General features: G+C 38.6%; 1 protein-coding gene across 12 annotated transcripts in view; it reads left to right on the top strand.

The window, feature by feature from the left end:
- LOC129733813 (octopamine receptor beta-2R) overlaps positions 1-21,784 on the top strand; it is a 525,686-nt gene that overhangs the window by 233,059 nt on the left and 270,843 nt on the right. For all 12 annotated transcript variants that reach the window (XR_008729722.1, XR_008729725.1, XR_008729723.1 and 9 more), the window contains 4 exons: positions 1,279-1,377; positions 1,677-1,775; positions 1,955-2,076; positions 21,288-21,732. Coding sequence is in view for 9 of the 12 variants with exons in the window: in XM_055695381.1 (XP_055551356.1) it covers positions 1,279-1,377; positions 1,677-1,775; positions 1,955-2,076; positions 21,288-21,732 (765 nt within the window). In the remaining 3 variants the exon portion in view is untranslated. The remainder of the gene's footprint in view (positions 1-1,278; positions 1,378-1,676; positions 1,776-1,954; positions 2,077-21,287; positions 21,733-21,784) is intronic.

Below are 21,784 nucleotides of genomic sequence, written 5' to 3' on the forward strand. Positions count from 1 at the left end.
ATTTAAATCATAACTTTTTTTCTCTATTTCATCATGATCAGTTAGTTAACATTGTTCAGGTAATCTTTTGTCGTTTTTATAAAATTTTTTTTTTCAAAAATTAGCTTTTCTAGAAAATTAGTTTTTAATTTTTCGTTACAGTTAAAAAAAATGGTGTTTATTTTTTTTTCGGAAAGACACAGATGATATACCGAGCAAACAAACCGTTTTGGCCCTAAAAATAATTGTTATCATGAATTTCTTCCCAAACTATCATTTTTACATAACTTCTCAAAAATGAGTCGTGTTCCAAAAAATTAAACGATTAGCACAAAATGGCATCTTTTGCCTATAGAATCGTCTATGAAAAAATTCAGCCTTATCAAAAATGGTCGATTGAATTGGTTGCCCGTTTTTTGTGGAATTGCCCATACACTATGATAAGGTCATAGTGAATACTTGTCACAAGAACAGTTGACTCCATGAAACCAGCACTGTTTCATTAATATGAATTATAAACAAAACGGGCTCTAAAAAAATCCTTGCGGTACATCCAAGAAATTATAATTGACTACTATTCAGAATCATTAAAAAGTCGCATCAAAGAGATAGACAAAACAAAAGCGTTTTCCAAGAGTTGCCGGATGTTCAGACATATTTTAAAAACGCAGATTTTCGAAAAACGTGTACAGATTCTTATTGTTTTGCCAATATTCTCCGTAATTTTATAAATCAATATTAAATTTCGTGAAGCAGTTGATCTAATTGATGTTGTTTCCTACATTTCTGCGATGTATTTGACTGTAACTACAATGGCCAAATACTATTCATGATGGGTATTTTTAGAACTGAGATGCCCAAAGGCCAAACACCAACTCTAGACCCCATTTTGCAATCAACTTAGGGTTTCTGGAAAATAGCCTAAAATGACCGATCCCGAAATCGAAACGACGTCCAGATGTTTGGAGCCCCGGGAATCAACTCCAGTCCCCATTCTTGAATCCAAGACAAAGACGAACAAACAACATGTAAAACTACTAGGGTACGTGAGCCAGTTATGGCTCCATTTGAACTCCATAGGCCATAACTGTTTCATGCCATAACTAATACATTTTTTACGTTTTGCCATAACTGGTATTCCTCTCCTATTTATCGTTTATTTTTCACAAGTTTATGTTCAACAACTCAAAACAAATTCCACGAAATAACCTAGGATTCAACAACAACTAATCACTCATCGTGCCCAACCGCTAACTAACGCTAAAACGTATTTTTTTCTCTCCTGTTTTATTTTCGCAGGGTTATAACGAATTACTTCGTGGTATCGCTCGCCATGGCTGACATCATGGTGGCAATGATGGCCATGACATTTAATTTCAGTGTACAAATATCGGGAAGGTGAGTGATTGCATTGCACGGTCACCGGAGTGCATCAGCTGGCGTTTGATGTTGATGACGACGGGATGAACACCAGCCCGTGGAGTCATTTCACTCTGGCAAGGTAAAAATTGTCACTGATTTTTATGTTTTTTTTTTCCTTTTTGGTCTACCCTTGTGCCATGTCAATGCGGATTTACTCGTCATGGGAATCATCTGCGTCCGAAACATAACGTAATTCGTGCGGGATATTCCGTTTCGATGCGTTTTGTTTCCTGTCTGCCGGGATATGGAACTCCGTTCGCATTCACTTCGACCAGTTGGAAGTTTGGATCCTTCATGTGTGATGTGTGGAACAGTTTGGATGTGTACTTTTCGACCGCCAGCATACTGCACCTGTGCTGTATTTCAGTGGACAGGTAGGATCCGATGTCGGGGACTTACTTTTGCAGTGGGATTTGCTATGAGCCTTTTTGTGTTCGTCAGTTTTTTATATGGATTAACTTGCAATTTGCCAAAATTGCACACTAGTTTGTTTGTTTTTGTAACACAAATAAAAATGATTTATTTATATCACTATTTACCGTTCTTTTTTCAGGTATTATGCAATAGTGAAACCACTTAAGTATCCAATAAGCATGACAAAACGAGTCGTAGCCGTAATGCTACTCAATACCTGGATATCACCAGCATTGTTGTCATTCGTACCAATCTTTGCCGGTAAGTCACGTCTTTTCTTCCAGTAAAAATATTTCCAGGGTAATTCTCCTAACCAACAACAGAAAAAAATATTCCTAAAACAAAGCGATGTCAACAGCTACGAGAATAGTTCCCAGTGCCACGTGCCACAGTCTTCATTGACCTTTGCGATTGCACACCAAAGGTTGTGTCCCAAAAGGGTCGGGCTGTCGGTTCTGCTCCGGTTGCAAGGTTGTATGCTAATGTCACACGTATGCTTAGTTGTTCGACGAATCGGACGACACCGGCCGACCGCAACGGTCGGGAAGCATGCAATGATTTTCTAACAGACCTATTCCCGACACACATTTACACACCTTCGTTTGTTTTTTTTTTTTGTTTAAAATTTATGAAAACAAGGTTGTTTTTTTTTCAGTCAAAAAAAATTAGAACTCTTAGTTTTGTTCGTTTCCATAGGTTTCCTTAGGTTGACACGTTTACCCCATTAGTGGCACGTCACCCAATGGTTGACAAATGGTGCGAAGGGCGAGAGAAGGCATTTTTTTGTGGATCAACGAAATTTACCACAAACTACTCCCGCTTTACGGTGACATTGCATGTCGGAAGGTAGTTTCGGTGTAACTATGGGCAGCTTGCGGTGTTGCAGTTTGGGCCTTCGTTCATCGGTTGCGGATGTCAGTAGCATTTGCAAATTAAATTACGTAAATTAGCCAAAGTTTTAGAGCGGTCGCTTCGGCCATAGAACGCGAGCATTGTTGATTATCTTAACAACAAGAGGGCAAAGAACGTTTGGTTAGGGTATCGCTCTAGTTCATATTGGATGGCATATTGGATGAGCTGAAAATTTTTTGACACAGAGATGGCGTTTCATATCAAACATATTTGGGGTTACCAGATTATACCAACAAAACCTAGAATGCTGTCAAATGTTCATGGCCTGTTACTAACTCGTTCTAAATTGGGTTGTTTAGCTACACTATTTGTTACGGATTCATGAATAATTTTGAAGCAGTTGATTTTTATAATCAGCTCACACTAGACATAGGTCATTATTCATTTTTTTTTGTTAAGTTTTTTGGATTTCTACAGTAGTTTCGTTTTTCACCCTCGTGCTCACACCTTTTCTTCCTTCATTTCGCTTCGCCTCACCAATATTTGTAGTTCCATTATTTATTTCACTACCTTTTTATTTTAATTATTTCTCACTCACGCTTTTTCAGCTATATTTTTCTCCTGCTGAACATAATAATTTAACATTGCAGGAATTCGCGTTATTTTGCCGTATCACCATAGAAAATAGTTTGCCTATGTAAACAAATTAAGTGTTATTTTTTCCTTATTTCATATCAGGTTTCCATTTAGATTTGTTTGCAGGAAACACCCCGTACAACTCACTTCACCTGCACCAAATAAATTGGATTTTCGAATAATAATTTTAAAAAACTCAGTTTTAATGAACTGACTTTAGAATTCATGCTCAATTTTATGTTTTTTTCATTAACAATTTAAAACTGCTCTAAGTTACTCGAATTACAGTTTCTCCATGCACCAACTGTTATTCAAGTAGTTCAGAGCGATTTTTTTTTCATTTAAAAATCGAAGGACTGCGATATATTTTTTTTGTTCACAAAAATTCACTTATATAGCTGATATTATCATAAAAATAAGATATTTGTATACAACAACTAGCAATGGGCAAGATCGATCCGATTTTTGCAAAATCGATCTTTTCTAGTCGATTCATCGATTTTTTGAATCGATTTTCCTGCGCGCGATTTTCTGCTGAATCGATCCTTTGGATGGCAAGATCGTTTTTTTCCGCCTGAAAAATAAATGTGTGCAAAACGGATTGAAAACAATTGTGATTGCATTTATTGTTGCTAACGTAATCTGCGGCCGAATTCCGAGAACACTTTTCTTTGAAGAGAAGAAAATTTCTTTATTGATAGTATACGAAATTTTTCTCTCTCCGAAGAAGTGTGTGCTCGGAATTCGGACACTGATCTGAAAAATGTGTCAATTTTTTACCGGGATGTCCATAGTTGAAGAATGGGCTAAAATTAAATAGACATGAAACCGAGAAAAACGCATTTCAAATGTTTTTGTTGGCTCAAACAATTGTCTACGTCCATGACAACTTTTTTCATGAGTATGTCACCACCCCCATATCCAGCATATCCAGCTTTTCACGAACGGTAATGGCGTATAGTGCACGCAGCCCATTTTGACGTTTTCTGTAGGTCAAGGAAGCTGGATAACCTTGTCGTCGAGTTGAAAAATAACAATCCGCAACCAAATTAAGTCCCTCCAGTATTTTTAACGCAGTAACCATTTTTTGCCTTTGTAAACGCGACATCAATAGACAAACCCGTATGAAATTTGGCTAATACGCTTGCGTTGTGAAATATATCAAGGATTAGGGGTGGGTGAAACGGCTCTTTTGCAAGAGCGGCTCTAAACCGACTCATGGTTCACAATGATTCACGAGCGTTGACAGTTCGTGTTGTCTCAGTAAACTTCGGGTTCGCGCGAACCAAACAGTTCTGGTGCGCCCAAAGACCCGTGGTTCTTTTTCGTGAGCCGTTCGTTCTTTCGCTCTTTCCTAAGAACCGGTTCATATGAACGGCTCGTGAGCCGTTCGCCCATACCTAGCGAGGATGAAAAGAACGACGAGACAAGACCTCGAACTGAATATAAATTACCAGACCACAAGACCGTCTCGAAAGTTTGACATATATTGTATACAATCATTACTATCTGATTGGTGTACATTGGGTGGCAATGGAAATTGACTTTGACAGTTTTATTTAGAAGTAGTGTTCAAAATATCGCCTTCACGAACAGTTAGCAAAATTTCGATTTTTTGGATAACACCCGACCTCGACGTTTTATTCATTTCTAATAACCAGTTCACATGATGTAATATTGCCCATCTTGATTTTAAATCCCATACTCCAATTTTTCCGTGAAAACTAGATGTATGTATGTATCAAGATCACGATATCACGGGATATCTGCTATAGTGTGAACAAGGCATAAGACATTTGGCACAAAAAAAAAACTATTACAAACTGTGCTTTTCTTCATAAGTCGAGAAAGTGAAATTTAGACCAAATACTCCTGAATTCCGATTTAGCTGAAATTTTGCATTGCATTGGATATTGAATTTACCATTTTGGATATTAGCCAACATTATTTCATATTTGCTACCTCTGCAAGTAAACTTTTTGAAAATTGGCTTCCGTAGGGACGTTGTTTACTATCGTTGTGGGTGTTTACTATCAAGCACCAATTTTTTGATTTAGGTAGAAAAGGCATATGCGCTTATTTTTCAACTTTGAGTAGCGGGGTATTCGTTAACTCAAATATTGCAAAAGTTGAATTGAATGGTCGTGTATATGCCGTGCTTTATTCTGTTCTGCATGGTGTCGCACTCGCCATTTTTGTTTATTTGAGTTTGTTCTGCGGATGTTCCGATTTTTTTTTATGAATTGGGTTGATCAGCTATATCAGTTTTTCATATCATCTGAATGATCTGAATTTTCCAAGTAAAACGTGATTTAAAAAAAATTCTATCATTGTCCTTCGCTTTTTAAAACACGATTTAAAACTTCCTGAAATCTGCCCGAAACCGCTACAATGACAGTTCGCCCATCTACCACCTGTCATTGTAACGATTTAGAGCGAATTTTTATTTTTCATTTAAAAACCGAACGCGACACCGCGCTAATTCAAAACAATTTTCGCGAATTTCCGAATTAACGTGGGTTTGGAACCAGAAACGTTTTTGAATGAGTTCTTTTTTTTACGCGGATTTTCGAATTACCGCGGTTTTTATGCGTTTTTTTACGAGGTACGTATCCCCCGCGTAAAAAAAACTGACTGTATACAGGTTTGGATTGCTCTTAGTGCATCCGAAACAATAGACCATTTCACGAATTGACAGGTGTCACGGATCCTGCTGATGTTCTTGATGCTTTCACGTGCATTATGTCAGCAGTTCCAAACTTTCTGTCAAAATTTCGTTCATGAATCAAGTTCCCAAACGTCTCGTGAAATGGTCTATGGGATGAGCGACAACGAAAACTTTTAGTAGAAAAAAAACGCTAAGAGTACACACGGTTAAAGAAGATGGCAATAAACTAAAAAAGCCGTATCGTTAGTAGATGTTGCGTACGAAAACTCGATGAACATGATTAATAAACCAGAAAACGCAAACAAAACAAAATCTCCATAAATATAACCAAAAATAGTCGTAAAAAGATTATACCCAAGTAACAATTTTTGTTGCCTAAACATTTACTCGATCACTTTTATTAGGCTACAGTTGAACAATAACCGAAATGGAAAATAAAAAACTACTGTTAAATGGTTGTTCAGTTGAATTTGGAGAAATTATCCGACACACAGTTGTTTAGGAACGGCGAAGAGGGTTTTGAGCAACAACAGCAGAATATTGTATTCAACAATATAAAAATATTCTGCTGTTGTTGTTTAAAACCCTCTTCGCCGTTTCTGGACAACTGTGTGCCGGAAAATTTCAACTATTGAACAGAAATTTTCTATTTTCCATTTCGGTTGTTGTTCGACTGTTGTCTGATCAAAGTTATTCAATAATTATAAAATGCTGTTCCAATTTTCATAGAGTTCCTCAGTTTCCGAGAATAAAAAAAATCTTTCGGGGCATCTCTGACGTTGACGTTGCTAAATCTTTTAGTGGTTTGAAAAAATGTTTATACTGCAATAAATCAACTATACGACGCATCCAGAAGAATGTTTTATTGAACCGGTGATCTAGCGTTCGCGTCTATAAGAGCTAATGAATTGCTCTTTGAAAGACTTCAAACGCATGTATGCAGCATTTGAACAACATGTGCAGAATAGTTGCGGAGTTGCCGTCTGAAACGTTCAAATAGCTTTTATCGAGATGTGATAAGTGGAGACCTTTAAAGCGCTTCAACGCAGCACATATTTATTAGTGCTGCTGGTATTCACTTGCAAACGTTTGAACAACTTCTGTTAAGCTAGAGTTTCACTGTTGAATAAGTACATGAACAAAGATTGCTGCAATGTTTGTTCAACAAATAGTTCAACGTGTTGTTTATTCAGCATCGATTGCTTCAACACTGCTTTTGGCCACATTTGCTCTCATTACAGCTTCCAAATTGTTTCTTGCGTACCGAACAAAAATCGATTTTTTGTAAAATCGATTTTTCAGGCTCGATTTTGTTATGAATCGATTTTATTGATTTTGATTAATCGATGCAGGAGAATCGATTTTTGTTCAAAGATCGCCCATTGCTAACAACAACCCATTTTATTGCTGTTGATGTGACACTACATCTGTTGTTTTGGTAACTAAGAAAAAAAAGTTAATTTTTACGGCGATTCGTGACAATGGACAAAACATGGATCCACAAAACCAAAAAATTGAACAATCCAGCTAAAGTCTGTAAGTAAAAATCTGGTTGAGAAGAACGCATTTTCGAGGCAAAAATTTCGCAAGCGCTTTTTTTTGTCATCGTATCCAAAATCGTATGTGTTTGCAGTTTGCACACGGACAAGCGGCGTCAAGCATTTCAGTGGCAAAAATTGCTGCTCTCCCGGTTTTTGTTTCTCGGCAGCTCGTGCTGCCAGTTCAACAGACGAGCAAAGAAACACTGATTCCACTCCTAAGCTACACTGTGATAAACTCTCAGAGACTTTGCCTGTACGCGACCGTGTTTGAGGAAGCTCTCTAGCTACACTCTGAAGGCAGCCATTTTCAAAGCGAAAACTCATTGAAAACCGCAAATGAAATTTAAATATTATCACTGGTGCGAATCTCAAATTTTAGTTAATACGCTGGATTCAACACAAAATATTTTTAGCCACGATTAACCTACGAATTTTTATTTTTCACGCACTAACTTGTGTTATCAAAATAGTGTAATAAGCAAAGCTACTACACCCGAAGAGCTTCCAGCTTCTTCTTCGATGCATAAAACTGCTAACTTTATGATGAAAAAGCCGTGTGATTGTATCAAATACATACGAAAAGTACTAATACCCCAACGCAGGTAACGCAGCGTAGGTGACATAATAAGGGAACTCGAAAAAGAGGCGCTGCACGTTGTGCACGGAAGTGGATCAGTTTTTCGTCAACTGTTTACCGCCAGCAAGCATATTGTTAAAAGTACAGGAAAAAATTATCAAGGTAACAAAAAGAAGCCTCATCGTAAGGAGAGCTATCCAAGTACGCTTTGTGCAATGGACTCACTTTTCTAACAGGCTAGAGCCGGGATGGCTCATGCTGTATCAAGAAGTCTTCTCCATGCCACTCGATTCTGGGTTGTATGGCACCACGTTCTTCAGCCTCCCAATCTCTCGCTGAATTTCAAGGCGGTCGGGAGTTGACACCCGGTCATCTACTACTGGCACTCCGAGGTCCGTTCCAGCTCCGCTTCTGTTTGTTGCATCGCCATTCACATGCTCATCGAAGTGCTGCTTCCACCTATCGACCGTGTTAAGATCACCTTCCACATCCTTGCAAAAGCCGGCTCACGGCTCATAGCCTTTAAGCTTTTCGTAGAACTTTCGCGTATCGGCGCGTAGTCTTCGGCAGATTGCGAATTCTGAGCTGATGTAGAGCCGCTGGGATCGGCTCTGTTGTGACTGATAGACAGTCGAAGGTTTTGAGCGCATATAAACCTCCACTAAGTAGTGGTCCTAGTCAATGTCCGCACCTCGGTAAGTGCGAATGTTGGTGATGTCCAAGAAAAACCGTCCTTTGATGAGCACATGGTCAATTTGTGTTGTTGTTTGTTGGTCAGGTGATTTCCACATGGCTTTGTGGATGTCCTTGCGGGGGAAGAATGTATTTCGGACTAGCGATCTTCGAGAAGCTGCAAAGTTTACGCATCTTAGCCCGTTGTTGTTCGTCCCAGTGTACAGGCGTTTCTTATTCGGTCCGATTTGAGGGTTCATATCCCCAATGTCGATCTTGATGTCCCGCTGCGAACAGCTATCGTAGGTGTCCTCCAGCTAAGCGTAGAAGGCTTCCTTTTAAATATCGGGTCTTCCTTCATGCGGGCAGTGAACATTAATGATGGAGTAACCGACCTTGATTTCTCAATACACACATCCTGTCGTTGATCGCCTGTCACTTGATCACACGACTTCGCATTCTGCCCATTACAATACAGTAGTACTGAGCCCTGCGGCCACACATTCTCCGTAGATTTTCTCCTTTCCGGTAAAGTTCCTACAACGTTACGATGCCGAAGTGACGGGGTTCCAGCTAATCCAGTAGGATCCTGTCGTCACCAGTGTTTGGCGATCTACAGTTCCATTTTCCGAGCAGATTGAAAGGTTTCCTTCATTTATTGTATGTTTGTAGTATGTTTATTGAGTCTGCTACACATGTTGGTCGTTGATACACTGTTCGTACATGGTGAATTGGAACTGCTATTGGTCTCGTGAAGTGTGGGGCAGGTCAAACAATAAAAATAATTGAATAGGTCATACAACATCCTCTCCTTAATGAAAAAATAAGAAACGTAAACTACTTCATTGCAACAATGATATCTTTAAACTTAGAGGAAATTTTGGTTTGACGTTTAGAACGCGCAGATCGTGGAGACGCACTGATGAAAGTAGATGGGAACTTAACAACTGTTGAGAGACATCGGATCGCCGATTTTTTAAAATTGCTTCCGGCACGTTTTCGACGACGCTAGGTACCAACGGGAGAACAATCTCGATGCCGGACTACTACTGATTTTGTTCGGTGTATTCCACCACAGCTGTAGTGCCAACCATAGGTCCTGACCAGATTCCGCTGTCTTCTTGATCAAGTGCTTTGCGATTTTTACTGCAGCCTCGGCTTTCCCATTGGCCTGCTGGTGATACGGAGCTGAAGTGGAGTGCTTAAAGTCCCATTGCTTGCTGAACTGTATCATTTCCTCATTGACAAAATTTGAACCATTGTTCCGTGACAAGCGAAGTTGCGTTTACATGCCTGTATGACTGACGAAGGAGTTAAGTCTTTGAGGATATCAATTTCGAAATAGTCGGAATAGTGTTCCACGGTTACTAGGAATTTACGATGCTTCCCTTGATACACATGAAAGAAGACATCCATTGATACCAGCTGGAATGGATATACCGGTATAGGATGCGGTTTCATGGAAGGCTTCGTTTGAGATGCAGCGAATTTGGCACAAGTTACGCATTTCTGGATACGATTCTTAGTTTGATCTTTCATTCCGGACCAGAAGATGTCAGGTCTGGCGAGCCTCAGCGGGGCTTCGATTCCGGGATGGCCTACGTGAACCTTTTCAATTAGCATTCGACGAAGAGAGCTTGGAATCACGACACGATCCCCACGAAACACTAACCCGTCCTGGTAGGAAATTTCATGGCGATGCTTGAAGAAAGGCTTCACAGGATCGGGAACATTGTTGATTTTCACCGGCCAACCATGTTGTACTGGATTACTGTTTGTAGTACTGAGTCTTCGGAAGTTTTCTCCATTATGTTGTCAATCCGATCGTCAGAGATACTTAGGAAACTGCTTAGATCGATGCTTACGACGTCTCCGAAAACGCGGTAGATATGATGCTTTTGGAATTGCGAATGGTCCGCTTTGGAATTTTCTGGAGCACGAGAAATAGCATCAGCTAGAACAGTACCTTTGCCAGAGACAAACTGCAGTTGGATATTGTATCGTTTCAAATTTAAGAGCATGTGTTGGACTGCCTATAATCGCATATCAGTCCCATCTAGAAAATCATCGAGTTGAGAAAACAGCGCTTGAAGATATTTTTCTTGTTTTGGGTATTTCAGCTGTTTGGGGTGGGTTATTCCTATTTTTACGACATAATGTAATGATACAGATCATAACTTCTTCATTAAAGAATTGCCTTTTTCGTGATAATTTGATGCGATTAATATTTGATGATATGCGATCATTTTGGCCATCGAGTAGCAAAATAATCGCATACCAGTCTCACTTTCAACCACTCGGTGTAGGAGTAGTCATATTTTTCTCGAGTATTTTGAATATGGGCATACGTTCATGGTTGCAAACAGATTCTAAATATGCTGCATGGAGAATGACGGAGACGTCCACCCATTACTTACCCCGACTTTGAGGTCGTCGTTGGAAAAGCAAAACATAAGTTTGAAGTCTTGGATATGCTACTGAATAATTTCCTTTCTTACGTCTTCAGTGTTTTCGAATTACGTGCAATACGTATTATTCCACATTAGCCCGTGCATTTAGCATATTGGAAAAGTAGTATTGAGAAAGGGAAATTTCCAATTTCATAACAACAGTGACTTGACGGAGGACGACGGCGATGAGAAGACGTACAAGCTGTTTTTCGCAAAGCAACTAAAAACGATTTTTTCTGAGTTCTGACAATTGCAACTTGAATGATCATTTAAAGTGAGCAGATCATCCACAGGAAATTAACCCCTTACAGAAAGCAGCATTGCTCAAGACTATTATGCCTCTGATTGACAAAATCAATAACCTTTCGGGAACGAACTTTCAGAAAAAGTCGCAGTTCCAGTGTCTACTTAAAATTAACTTTTGTGTGGAATTTATTTGGAACAACCTTGCATTTATTAATTATTTGATCAATTTTTATCAGTAAAAAGCCTGAAAAACAGCACAAAATATTTGTTATATGGATTGAAGTAAAAAATATGACCATACTTAGGAAAAACATTTGGTGGGACTGATATGCGATTATTTTTAAGATGGGACAATTTGACCTCACATTTTTTTCTGACTTTTTCAAACAAAACATACTTTTTTGTTTCCTCAATCGATAGTAGAGTAAGAAATAGATGGAATCTGATATTTAACTCAAAAACGATGAAAATCCATATGGGACTGGTTGGCGATTATAGGCAGTGGAGACGTTTTGGAGCCTTCAGTAGAGGTTTTTGAAAAATGGTGATTGAGGGCTTATGGTCCGTATTGACAACAGTTCTGACATTTCCGATTATGGTTTGCTCCGTCGGCGTTAGAACTCAGGATGCATATCCTATCACACCAGTGTCCTGGTACACAGCAACACCCAACCCATGGGAACTGGCATTGCACTCGATCCAGAGCGGTTTGTTTATACCATAACTAGCTGATACCCGGCCCGCGTTGCTGCGCCATTAAATTTACGACAACCGCATATCTCTCAAATGTACATAATTTTGAACAAAAATTAGCATTACCATGTTATATCTATAAGGCTGTATGTATTCTCCCCTAAAAACTGTTTTTCTGTTTTTCTTTCTACAACGTTTCGATTTCATTAAAAACTCTAACAAATACATTCGGAAAGAACTCAAAAACTTACGGAACGTCTAATCAAGTAACACGTGCAAAAAACCCACGTAACCCACGAAACATTAACAAATTGAAATGGTTATTTCGATTACAAATAATTTAAGGAGTGTATTCGTTTTACAAATAAAAAGGGTATCCATTAATTTTGATAACTACCTCAACCTGTTAATGTTGGGTGGTGAACAATTATTTCCGACAATATAAGATAATCCATTAATAAAAATATTTGTGCCTATACAGTCAGTGTTTTATCAAGTGGGGTATACGTACCTCGTAAAAAACCGCGTAAAAAATCGCGTAAAAAACCGCGATAGTTAGAAAATCCGCGAGAATCAGCAAAATCAATAGTATCAGTAAAAGTCCAATATATTTTAATTTTAATGAGATATTCATCTCGTAATGTTGTGTGCAAAGCCACAACCGCAAATTTGACGTAGAACTACATAAACATGGCTTGCATTATTGCACTCGAGAACGATAACAAAAGATGAGTCCAATAATTACGATGGATTATTTTGTATTAATATGTTTATGTTCATAATTATCACCTATCATTTTGGATGTTTTCCAGAAACCGAAAATCACCATCTTGGATTTGGCGCCTGGTAATCGGTATTTGGTATTGTGAAAATCGGATATCATAAAATCACTATCTTGGATTTTAAAATTGCGTCGGATTTGATTTCCAATCTTTGGGTATCGTATCAATTCCGGAATGATCATTTTTGGCTGTTTGCCAACATCCTAACGTTGCAACGTAGATTTTAAACGTTGATTTTAAAATGGCGTCTGTAATCATTTTTTAGCTTCTATGCAATACCCATATTGGGTGATATTTGGTATTTCCCAGTAGCCGGATATCGTTATTGCAGTTGAGTTGCAAAAAGGCGTCTGGATTTGTTCTCCGGTCTCGACAACAGAAATACCCATTTTGGGTGATGTTTGGTGATTTATGAAAACCGGAAGTCACCATCTTGGATTTCTAAACGGCGTGTTATGAGTATACAGGTGCCTTGGCATCATTTTGATTCCAGAAATACCCATATTTGGTGATGTTCGGTCATTATAGGTTGTTTTCCAGAAACCGGAATTCTTCATATTGGACTTGGTCTGTTAAGTCGATTTTCGGCCACTGGCTGTCGTATATGGTCATTTTCGGTAACCGGATGTCGCCATCTTGCATTTTCCAATAGCGTCTGGATTTGATATCAGGTCCCTGGGTGTCATCTCGTTTCTGGACTGTCGATTTTTGTTACCCAACAACCGGAAGTTGTCACTTCGAATGTCAAAATAGTGTCTGGGGACGATTTTTGGCCAATGTGCATCATCTTGATTACAGAAATGCCCGTGTTGGGTTGTTTTTGGTAATTTTCTGACACCAGAAATCGCCATGTTGGATTTTATAACGGCGTCTGGATTTGATTCACGGTCTGTGGGCACCATTTGCAATACCAGTATTGGGTGGTGTTTTGCCATTGAAGGCTGTTTTCCGAAGGTCGGAAGTCGCCACCTTGGATTTTAAAGTGGCATCTGGATTTGTACTCCGGTATCCGGGCATCATCTCGATTCCGAAATGATAATTCTCGGCCGTTTTCCAATAGCTGGAAATGGCTACATGCCATTTTGGGTGGTATTTGGTGATTTTTGGAAAACGGAAGCCACCATCTTGGATTTCGAAACGGCGTCTTGAATTGATTTCAGGTCTCTTGGTATCTTTTCGTTGGTGTTCGGTCATTATAGGTTGGTTTCCGCAAACCGGAAACTATCAAATTGGATTCTAAAATGGTCTGTAAAGTCGATTCTGGGTCGAAGGCTATCACACAATGTAGTATTTGGTCTTTTTCGGTAACCGTTAGTCGCCATCCTGTATTTTGTCTCGGTTCTGGAATGACTATTTTTGGCTGTTTTCCAGCAACCGCAAGTTGCCACTTCGAATTTCAAAATGACGATTTTTGGCCTATGTGTATCATCTTGATTGCAGCAGTGCTCATATTGGGTGATATTTGATCATTTTTGGAAACTGGAAATCATCATCTCGGATTGCAAAGTGGTGTTTAAAGTTGATTTTAGGTCCCTGGGATTTATCTAGATTTCAAAAACACCTAGAATTTGATCATTTCAGAATGTTTTCTGGAAATCGGAAACCCCCATCTTGGATTTGAAAAATTGTGACTGAACTCGATTTTGGGCTTCTGGGTATCATTTTGGTTTAAAAAATAACAATAATGAGTGGTATTAGATAATTTTCTGGAACTGGAATCGCCATATTTCATTTCAAAATGGTTACTAGATTGAGCCATTTTAGAATGTTTTCCAAAAACCGGAGAACGTCATATTGACATTTTGGGTTGATTTCCGGTCTCTAGATAAAAAGGTTCCGAAAATACCATCTAATGTCATAACATTAGAATTTTGCCGCATGTTGATGAAGGCGTGCAAATTTTCCAATCTATTGTTGCAAAAAACAAAGAAAATCGGAGAGGGAACAATATCATGGGAACACCCTTTAGGCTTGAAACCCTTTACAATTAAATTAAAATGATGATAGGAGGTAACGACGGTTTTAAAATTAATAAACAGACAAACCGCAAATTCGCCCCCCTTGCCTACGCTTATGAGGTACAGTAAAAATAATGTTTCAGGATTACTCCCCGTACTTGAAAACTCCTATGTACAATTTTTCACGGTAATCGGTTCAGTTGTTTTTGAGTCTATAGAGCAGAGACAGACAGACAGTCAAATAGACATTCGCATTTATAGATATAGAAGATAGATAGAAGATATATGCTATTACACGACCTGTATTTACCGGATCAAATGAGAATTAGTTGAGAGTTTTAAAAATTAATTAACAACATTCATACCCCCTCCCCCTTCCTCTTAACTACGCTACTGGATATTGCAAAGTCTTAAATGACAAAGTTATGTTGCGAGCACGTCTCATATCCGAAAACACCTGTATATAAATATTCATGAAGAACTTTTTCATAATTTACAAATAATGAAATTTAATACACCCCCTATTTTCTACGCCACTAAGATACAGAAAAATCAATGTTTTAGAATCTAACCTACTTATAGAAATTGGCACGGTAATTGAGTTTGGTGTTGAGAAGTTTACAAAGAGCAAATTTACTTCCACCACCCACCCCCCCTTTGCCACGCTAACGGAATATACAAAATTCAAAGCCGTTTAAATACATCAGCTACTAAAGATTCTGCATTCCGAATTTGATGCTGATCGGTCCAGCAGTTTTAAAATCATCAAAGGTTTAAATTGTTTACCCCCCCTCCCTCATCCTTGCAACGCCTCTGAGATACACGAAGGTCTAACATGACAGAGTAAGACACATTAACATTCTTGATATAAATTTTAACGGTTATCGGGGAGGAAGTTTTCAGGTTCATGAACCACAAATTGACCCCCCCTTGCCTACGCTTATGAGATAGAACAAAACTAATATTTTAGGATTACTCCCCGTACTCGAAAACCCCTATGTACAAGTTTTCACGGTAATCGGTTCAGTAGTTTTTGAGTCTATAGGGAACAGACAGACAGACAGACAAACAGACATTCGCATTTATAGATATAGAATACTGTAGATTTCTAATATCCGATACTAGCGCTTTAACTATGTCAAACTCCATCTGGCACTACGAATTCCACGACCAAGGGTCTTTTTACGACAACATTTTACGGAGGGCATGTAAGTTCGAGCTTAGGTTCGGAATAAAACAACTTAGGTAGTTCAGCATGCCTATGAAACGTTGTAATTCCTTGCGATCCATGGGAGATGGATAATTCCTGATAACGGACAATTTCGAATCGTCAGCTTGAAGGCCTTTATCCGTTAACAAAGTCACTATCGTCAGAATTATTCACTTTCTTTACTCTTCGCTTCCTTGTTTGTTGGGCGCATCTTCTCAAAGTGATTTTTCGCTTTACACTTTCACTTTCTTTTACACTTTCTACACTTTGTCCATAAGCGAGACACATACCCTTCTCGAAAATGTGTCGTCCTTTACAAAACTTGTAGTATTTTTTCTCAACTTTGTCTTTTCTGGTTTGTATGGAGTTCATTTCACTTTCTTGTTCACCCCCAAGCGCTTTAAAACGCCGAACCGAAACTTCTTCGAGTCTACACTCATCTACCACTTTATGGAAGGTAATGTCGTTGGAAGCAGGCTTTGTTTTGCTCATCTTCATCTTAAAGAGAAAGAGTTTTCTTCCCTCTTGACAACTGCGAGCATACATTCAATGTGCATCACACCATCTTCTGTAGAGAGAGCGCAGAGTAATAGTTTCTCTAACGAAAAAAACGCTCCTAATTTGACAGAGCAAAAATCCAGTGAAACTCTTGTGAATTGCTCATCCGCGCACGCAATAAAAATGAAATAAATTGCTCGGCGACCAACTGAGCATTGCGTTACCGTTCTCATCGCTCTGGGGTGCGACAAAAACAGTATAAAATCGAACTTTCTGCAGAATACGCATCCATGGTGAGTTGTGAATCTTCCTATAATATTAAATTCGAGAACAGTTAGGATGTGGCTTCAATGTGAACCTAAATGTTTTGATATTTGGCCAACTTCTCTTCTAGTAAAGGAGAAGCTAACGAAAACTACTCCCTCTTAAAGTGAGAGAGCAAATAAATGTTAATCCCTAACACATGATGATAAAGAGTGAAAAAGAACTCTGCGTCTGAAATACTCCACGCCTAAATGTGGATAATTACTCACTCTGTGTAAGAGAAATTCTAGTTCTCCAAGGGGTTTGGCAGGTAGAAAAGGAAATTTGGGCAAAAATCAAGAGAACGGAGTAAGCCTGGTTGGAAGTAATCAACCGCTTTCGAAGATGCGGCCACTTATCAGCAATAATCAATTCATACGTAAGAAACTTTTCTTCTAATGCACCTAACTGGCACAGCTTTTAACTTTTAACTCCATTACAAAACCATCAATCTGCTCTGGTTCTTGGCGAACCACTTTAGCTTTTATTGCAGTCAAAGCTACGCACGCTGATCGTCTGTTAGTTCGAAATCAAAATACTTTCGGAGAGCTTCAAAACCGATCACTGATAAAAAGAACCCAACTTTCTTATAATTTTGATCCGCCGGCCACTGGTTCATGCCTATTGCATTAGCATAATTGTTCCGGTTACGCTCGAAAAAATCGAAATTATCACTAATGTCTCCCTCTAAACATAACAGAGGAGGCTGTGATACCGGCTGAGATGCACTAGCAACCGGCGCAGGAGCGTTCACTAGCAAGTTAATGATACGATCTGTCAAAGCAGCAAACAAAGCTTTCTGCCTTTCAAGCAGTACACGAAAATCTTCCATGTTGGCTTTACTCGGTACACGAGTACGAAAATTCACCACACAGTCCTCCAATGAGGTTCAATACAGATTCCACCACCGACCGATAATAACACGCATACCAACGCTTGTGCGACGAGAAAGAGAAGAATAAAACGTAGGCCTCAGCCCCACGCCGGAAAGAATTTCCCACTCGCGGAAAAAAAACCTTTTTTTTCGGGGTATTTTCACTTTCCTAGGCGCAGAAAACACTAAGCGACCATTTCTGACACCATGTTGTATTCACGAAAGAGATAAGGGAACTGCTTATTATTATTCATCTCAGCCCATACATTCATCTCATATAACATGAAAACACGATTGAAAACAGGAAAAAACGCATATTATCTTCTTAAACTAATCTGCTAATCCATGGAATAAATTCTTCTTAGTATACTTTAGATTCCTCATAGAGTATAGTCCTCAAAAACTCACTTAAAAGCACTAAATTTGATATTATAGTCGGGCATCTGCACTCGAAAACTCGTTTATTTCAATTACCTATCTCAGGAAACAAAATCCACGCATCGTTCTATACGGCTACAACGGGACTCGTTCAGCAGCCAACCATTGTTTTTTTTTCATCACTTACGGACCATTTTATTTTAATCACTAAACAAAATCACTCACTACACTAAGAATACCTTTATCTTTGAAATGTTCACCTCAAATTTCCTAAAACAAGCTTGAATTAGCAGAAATATTTGAGATGAATTTTTATTTTTTCTTCCTACTTGCAAAAGTGGAAATTACTGGTGTTGAACCATTAGAAGCTATGTCAAATAAAATTATTAACAATTTTATACGAAAATCGGTGCAATCCTCAATTGCTACGATAAGCTCTCTTTATAGCCAATAAGTTAGCAATTAAGTTAGTTATAAGTTCACTTGCCCTATTCTGACAAGTAGGTTTAAATCCCTACGAACGATAAGTCCTAATTGCGAAAGCAAACAAATCCTAACAATTAGAATTACAAATTTTTAACAGTGTTGAGAAGTCACCATTTGTGATTGGACACACAAACTCGTTACTTACTAATATTTATCATAAATACTTAAGCTATCAACAAATCCCCCCCTTAATAATATATTAATAATATGAGATGAATTTGTACAAATCCTAAATTTTAACTGTACGTATTTTCATTTGTTTTCACTGCGTTGAAGAAAGTCAAAAGTTGCTAAATCAGTTTCTGTTAATACAAAAAAAATCATACTGAAAATGTTAAATTATTCCGAAATAATTGACATAAATCGACAGCACTGCAGTGGTTACCTAGGTTGCCAATTTTGCACGTAAACAACTGCAGCGGATACCTAGGTAACCTACTACGACGGGCTGCGGCTACATTCATTCGTAATAATGCGATTCATTCATGCATGATTAACAGTATGATGAATATGGGGGCGTTGTGAGATGAATAATTGAGCAGTGATTCAAGTTTTGAGATGTATATGGAAGCGTTGTGAGAAATGGTTTGTTTTACAAAATTCAGGATAAATCTAGCTAACTTCACTAAATATACAATGCTAAACGATTCCATAAGAGCATGTTAGCATATTTAGTTTATCTGTTCAATGATTTCGTGAAAATTTGGTGTTAAAATTTGATAAGATGAATAATGGAGCAGTTCCCCTACAAGAACTTTTTTTGACTCTAATAAAAGATTGAACTATAACTAGTATGTTTATTGAGTCTGCTACACATGAGGGTCGTTGATACACTGTTCGTACATGGTGAATTGGAACTGCTATTCTTCTCGTGAAGCGAGGGGCAAAGTATAAAAATAATTGAATAGGTAATACAACACTAATTCATTATATTAGCACCGAACCTCCATAGCTAAAGGCCGTTGCAGCTAGGCTGTGCGTATTAAAACTTACATTGAAAATGTGAGAAGCGTGTTGAGCCTTGTGAAGAACACTACGACACCCACATTGAACCCTGTGAGAAACCCAAATTTCAATCGGTCCTTATTATCCCTGATAAACATGTTCTTGAAGCAATGAAATTAATGGAGTTATCTATAGGGTTGCCACCTGACATGGATATCTTGTCCCGAATTTTTCAATGTTGTTAGCGGGAACAGGGAGAGGGGGGTTGTTTGCAATGACTTGCTTGTTGCAAAAGATATGGTGCAAATAATTATGGTTTCGAAATTGAAGTAATTAGCTTTATTTGTTTGTACAAAATCGTTCTACTCTATTTTTATATTATTTTTCGGCTGAGCAGTCTCAATAAAGTACAGCGCTGATCTCTATGGGGTCATCACCAACGTTTCGATCCGGTTGGTTGGGATCTTCATCAGGGCCTATATGAAAAAATGTAAATTTTAGAGTTGGTTATTTTATTTACTTTAGCAATTCCTATACCAGCCGACCGAACTAGGCGATTTTTACAATGTCAGTGAAATATTTCGATGGAATTTAGTAGAAGATGAATATTCGTTAACTCGGCAGTCTTAAAATCTTTGGTGAAATTCTTAGAATCATTGCCGAAAACTAAAAAAGTTTTTCGGCAATCAGGTGCGTAGGATTAGAAAACAAATTGTACAAATTAATGACTTACAGTAAGGTTTTTTCTTAACGATACATACCTCGTAAAATCCGCGTTTATTAAAAAATCTGCGTAAAATGCCGTAATTCCAAAATCCGGGTCAAAAAAATCGCGTTATATGAAAAAATCCGCGGAAAGTCATTTAGAAATGGGTAACACAGATTGAATCGCCAGATTGATGCAACTGCAGAGCTTGAGAAAATGGTTTGATATATTTTTTATATATTTTTTATGCAACTAACAAGAAAGCGAAAGTCATCCCGCGTCATCAGTATTGTTAGTGTGACAACATCAATGGTGCTTTTTAGCGCCTCAAAATAATTTATTTGAAGTAGTAATGTTAGCATTTACCAAAACATTGCGGATAAAAAACAGCAAAAGAATATTTCCTACTCTCGTCCAATATGTCATCTACCCTGGATTGCATCATTGCAGGAACGCGATTGGTTGAATTAAGATTTGTTGGATTAATTTGAACAAGAGTAGTAGAGTAAATCCAATGAGGATACGCGTGAATTATTCTCTACCGAATGAGGGTGAGCGAATGTGCACACTAGAACAATTGGAATCCGACAAAAAATATGGCTTCTAAGAAAAAAATTACCAGACATTCACGCACATGAAGAGTAGAGGGAGTTGAGGAAATCGAAACGGTATGTGACGTAGGAATGAGAAGAGAGGGTGTGTTGTTGAAGTTGTCCCACGCTTTTGGAAAGTAACGATTTATACTATGCGTCAGTCATTCCGTCGATTGAAACAGTCATCAGTACAGTAATCAAACTTGTTTGACAACGGAAATGTTCATAGTGATTCAGTGATAGTAGCCGACAGGAATGAAATGAAAATAAAGCTGTTTGAACCAAAAAATTAGCAGAAATGTTCAGTTTATGCTTAAAGTATTTTTCCGTAATATTTTCTGCTATAAAAAAAAAACTAATCCAAACATGAAGTAATCAATTCAATTATGTTTTCCGTTTCGCAGGTTGGTACACCACGGATAAGCACAAGGAGGACGTGCTGAACAATCCGAACAACTGTCTGTTCATTGTGAATAAACCATACGCCGTCATCTCTAGCTCCATCTCGTTCTTCATCCCTTGCACCATCATGGTGTTCACCTACTTCCAGATATTCCGCGAGGCTAACAGACAGGAGAAACAGTTAGCGCTGCGCCAGGGGACGGCCATGTTGATGCACCAGCACAACACGGGCGGTGGCGGTGGCAGTGGCAGCGGCGGTGGAACGAACGGGGAAGCTCTCAGCGGTTCCGGATCATCCAAGACGCTAACCATGCACGAGGTGGATGCCGAACAGACGCTCACCAAGGATCGACATCTGATCAAAATGAAACGAGAACATAAGGCTGCACGTACGCTGGGAATCATCATGGGAACGTTTATACTCTGTTGGCTCCCGTTTTTTCTATGGTTCATTAACACCTTATTGCGTACCAACTGCCAATAAGTTTAGTCTAAAATT

Source organism: Wyeomyia smithii, chromosome 1 (genome assembly GCF_029784165.1).
Source record: "Wyeomyia smithii strain HCP4-BCI-WySm-NY-G18 chromosome 1, ASM2978416v1, whole genome shotgun sequence".
NCBI classification, from domain to species: domain Eukaryota; kingdom Metazoa; phylum Arthropoda; class Insecta; order Diptera; family Culicidae; genus Wyeomyia; species Wyeomyia smithii.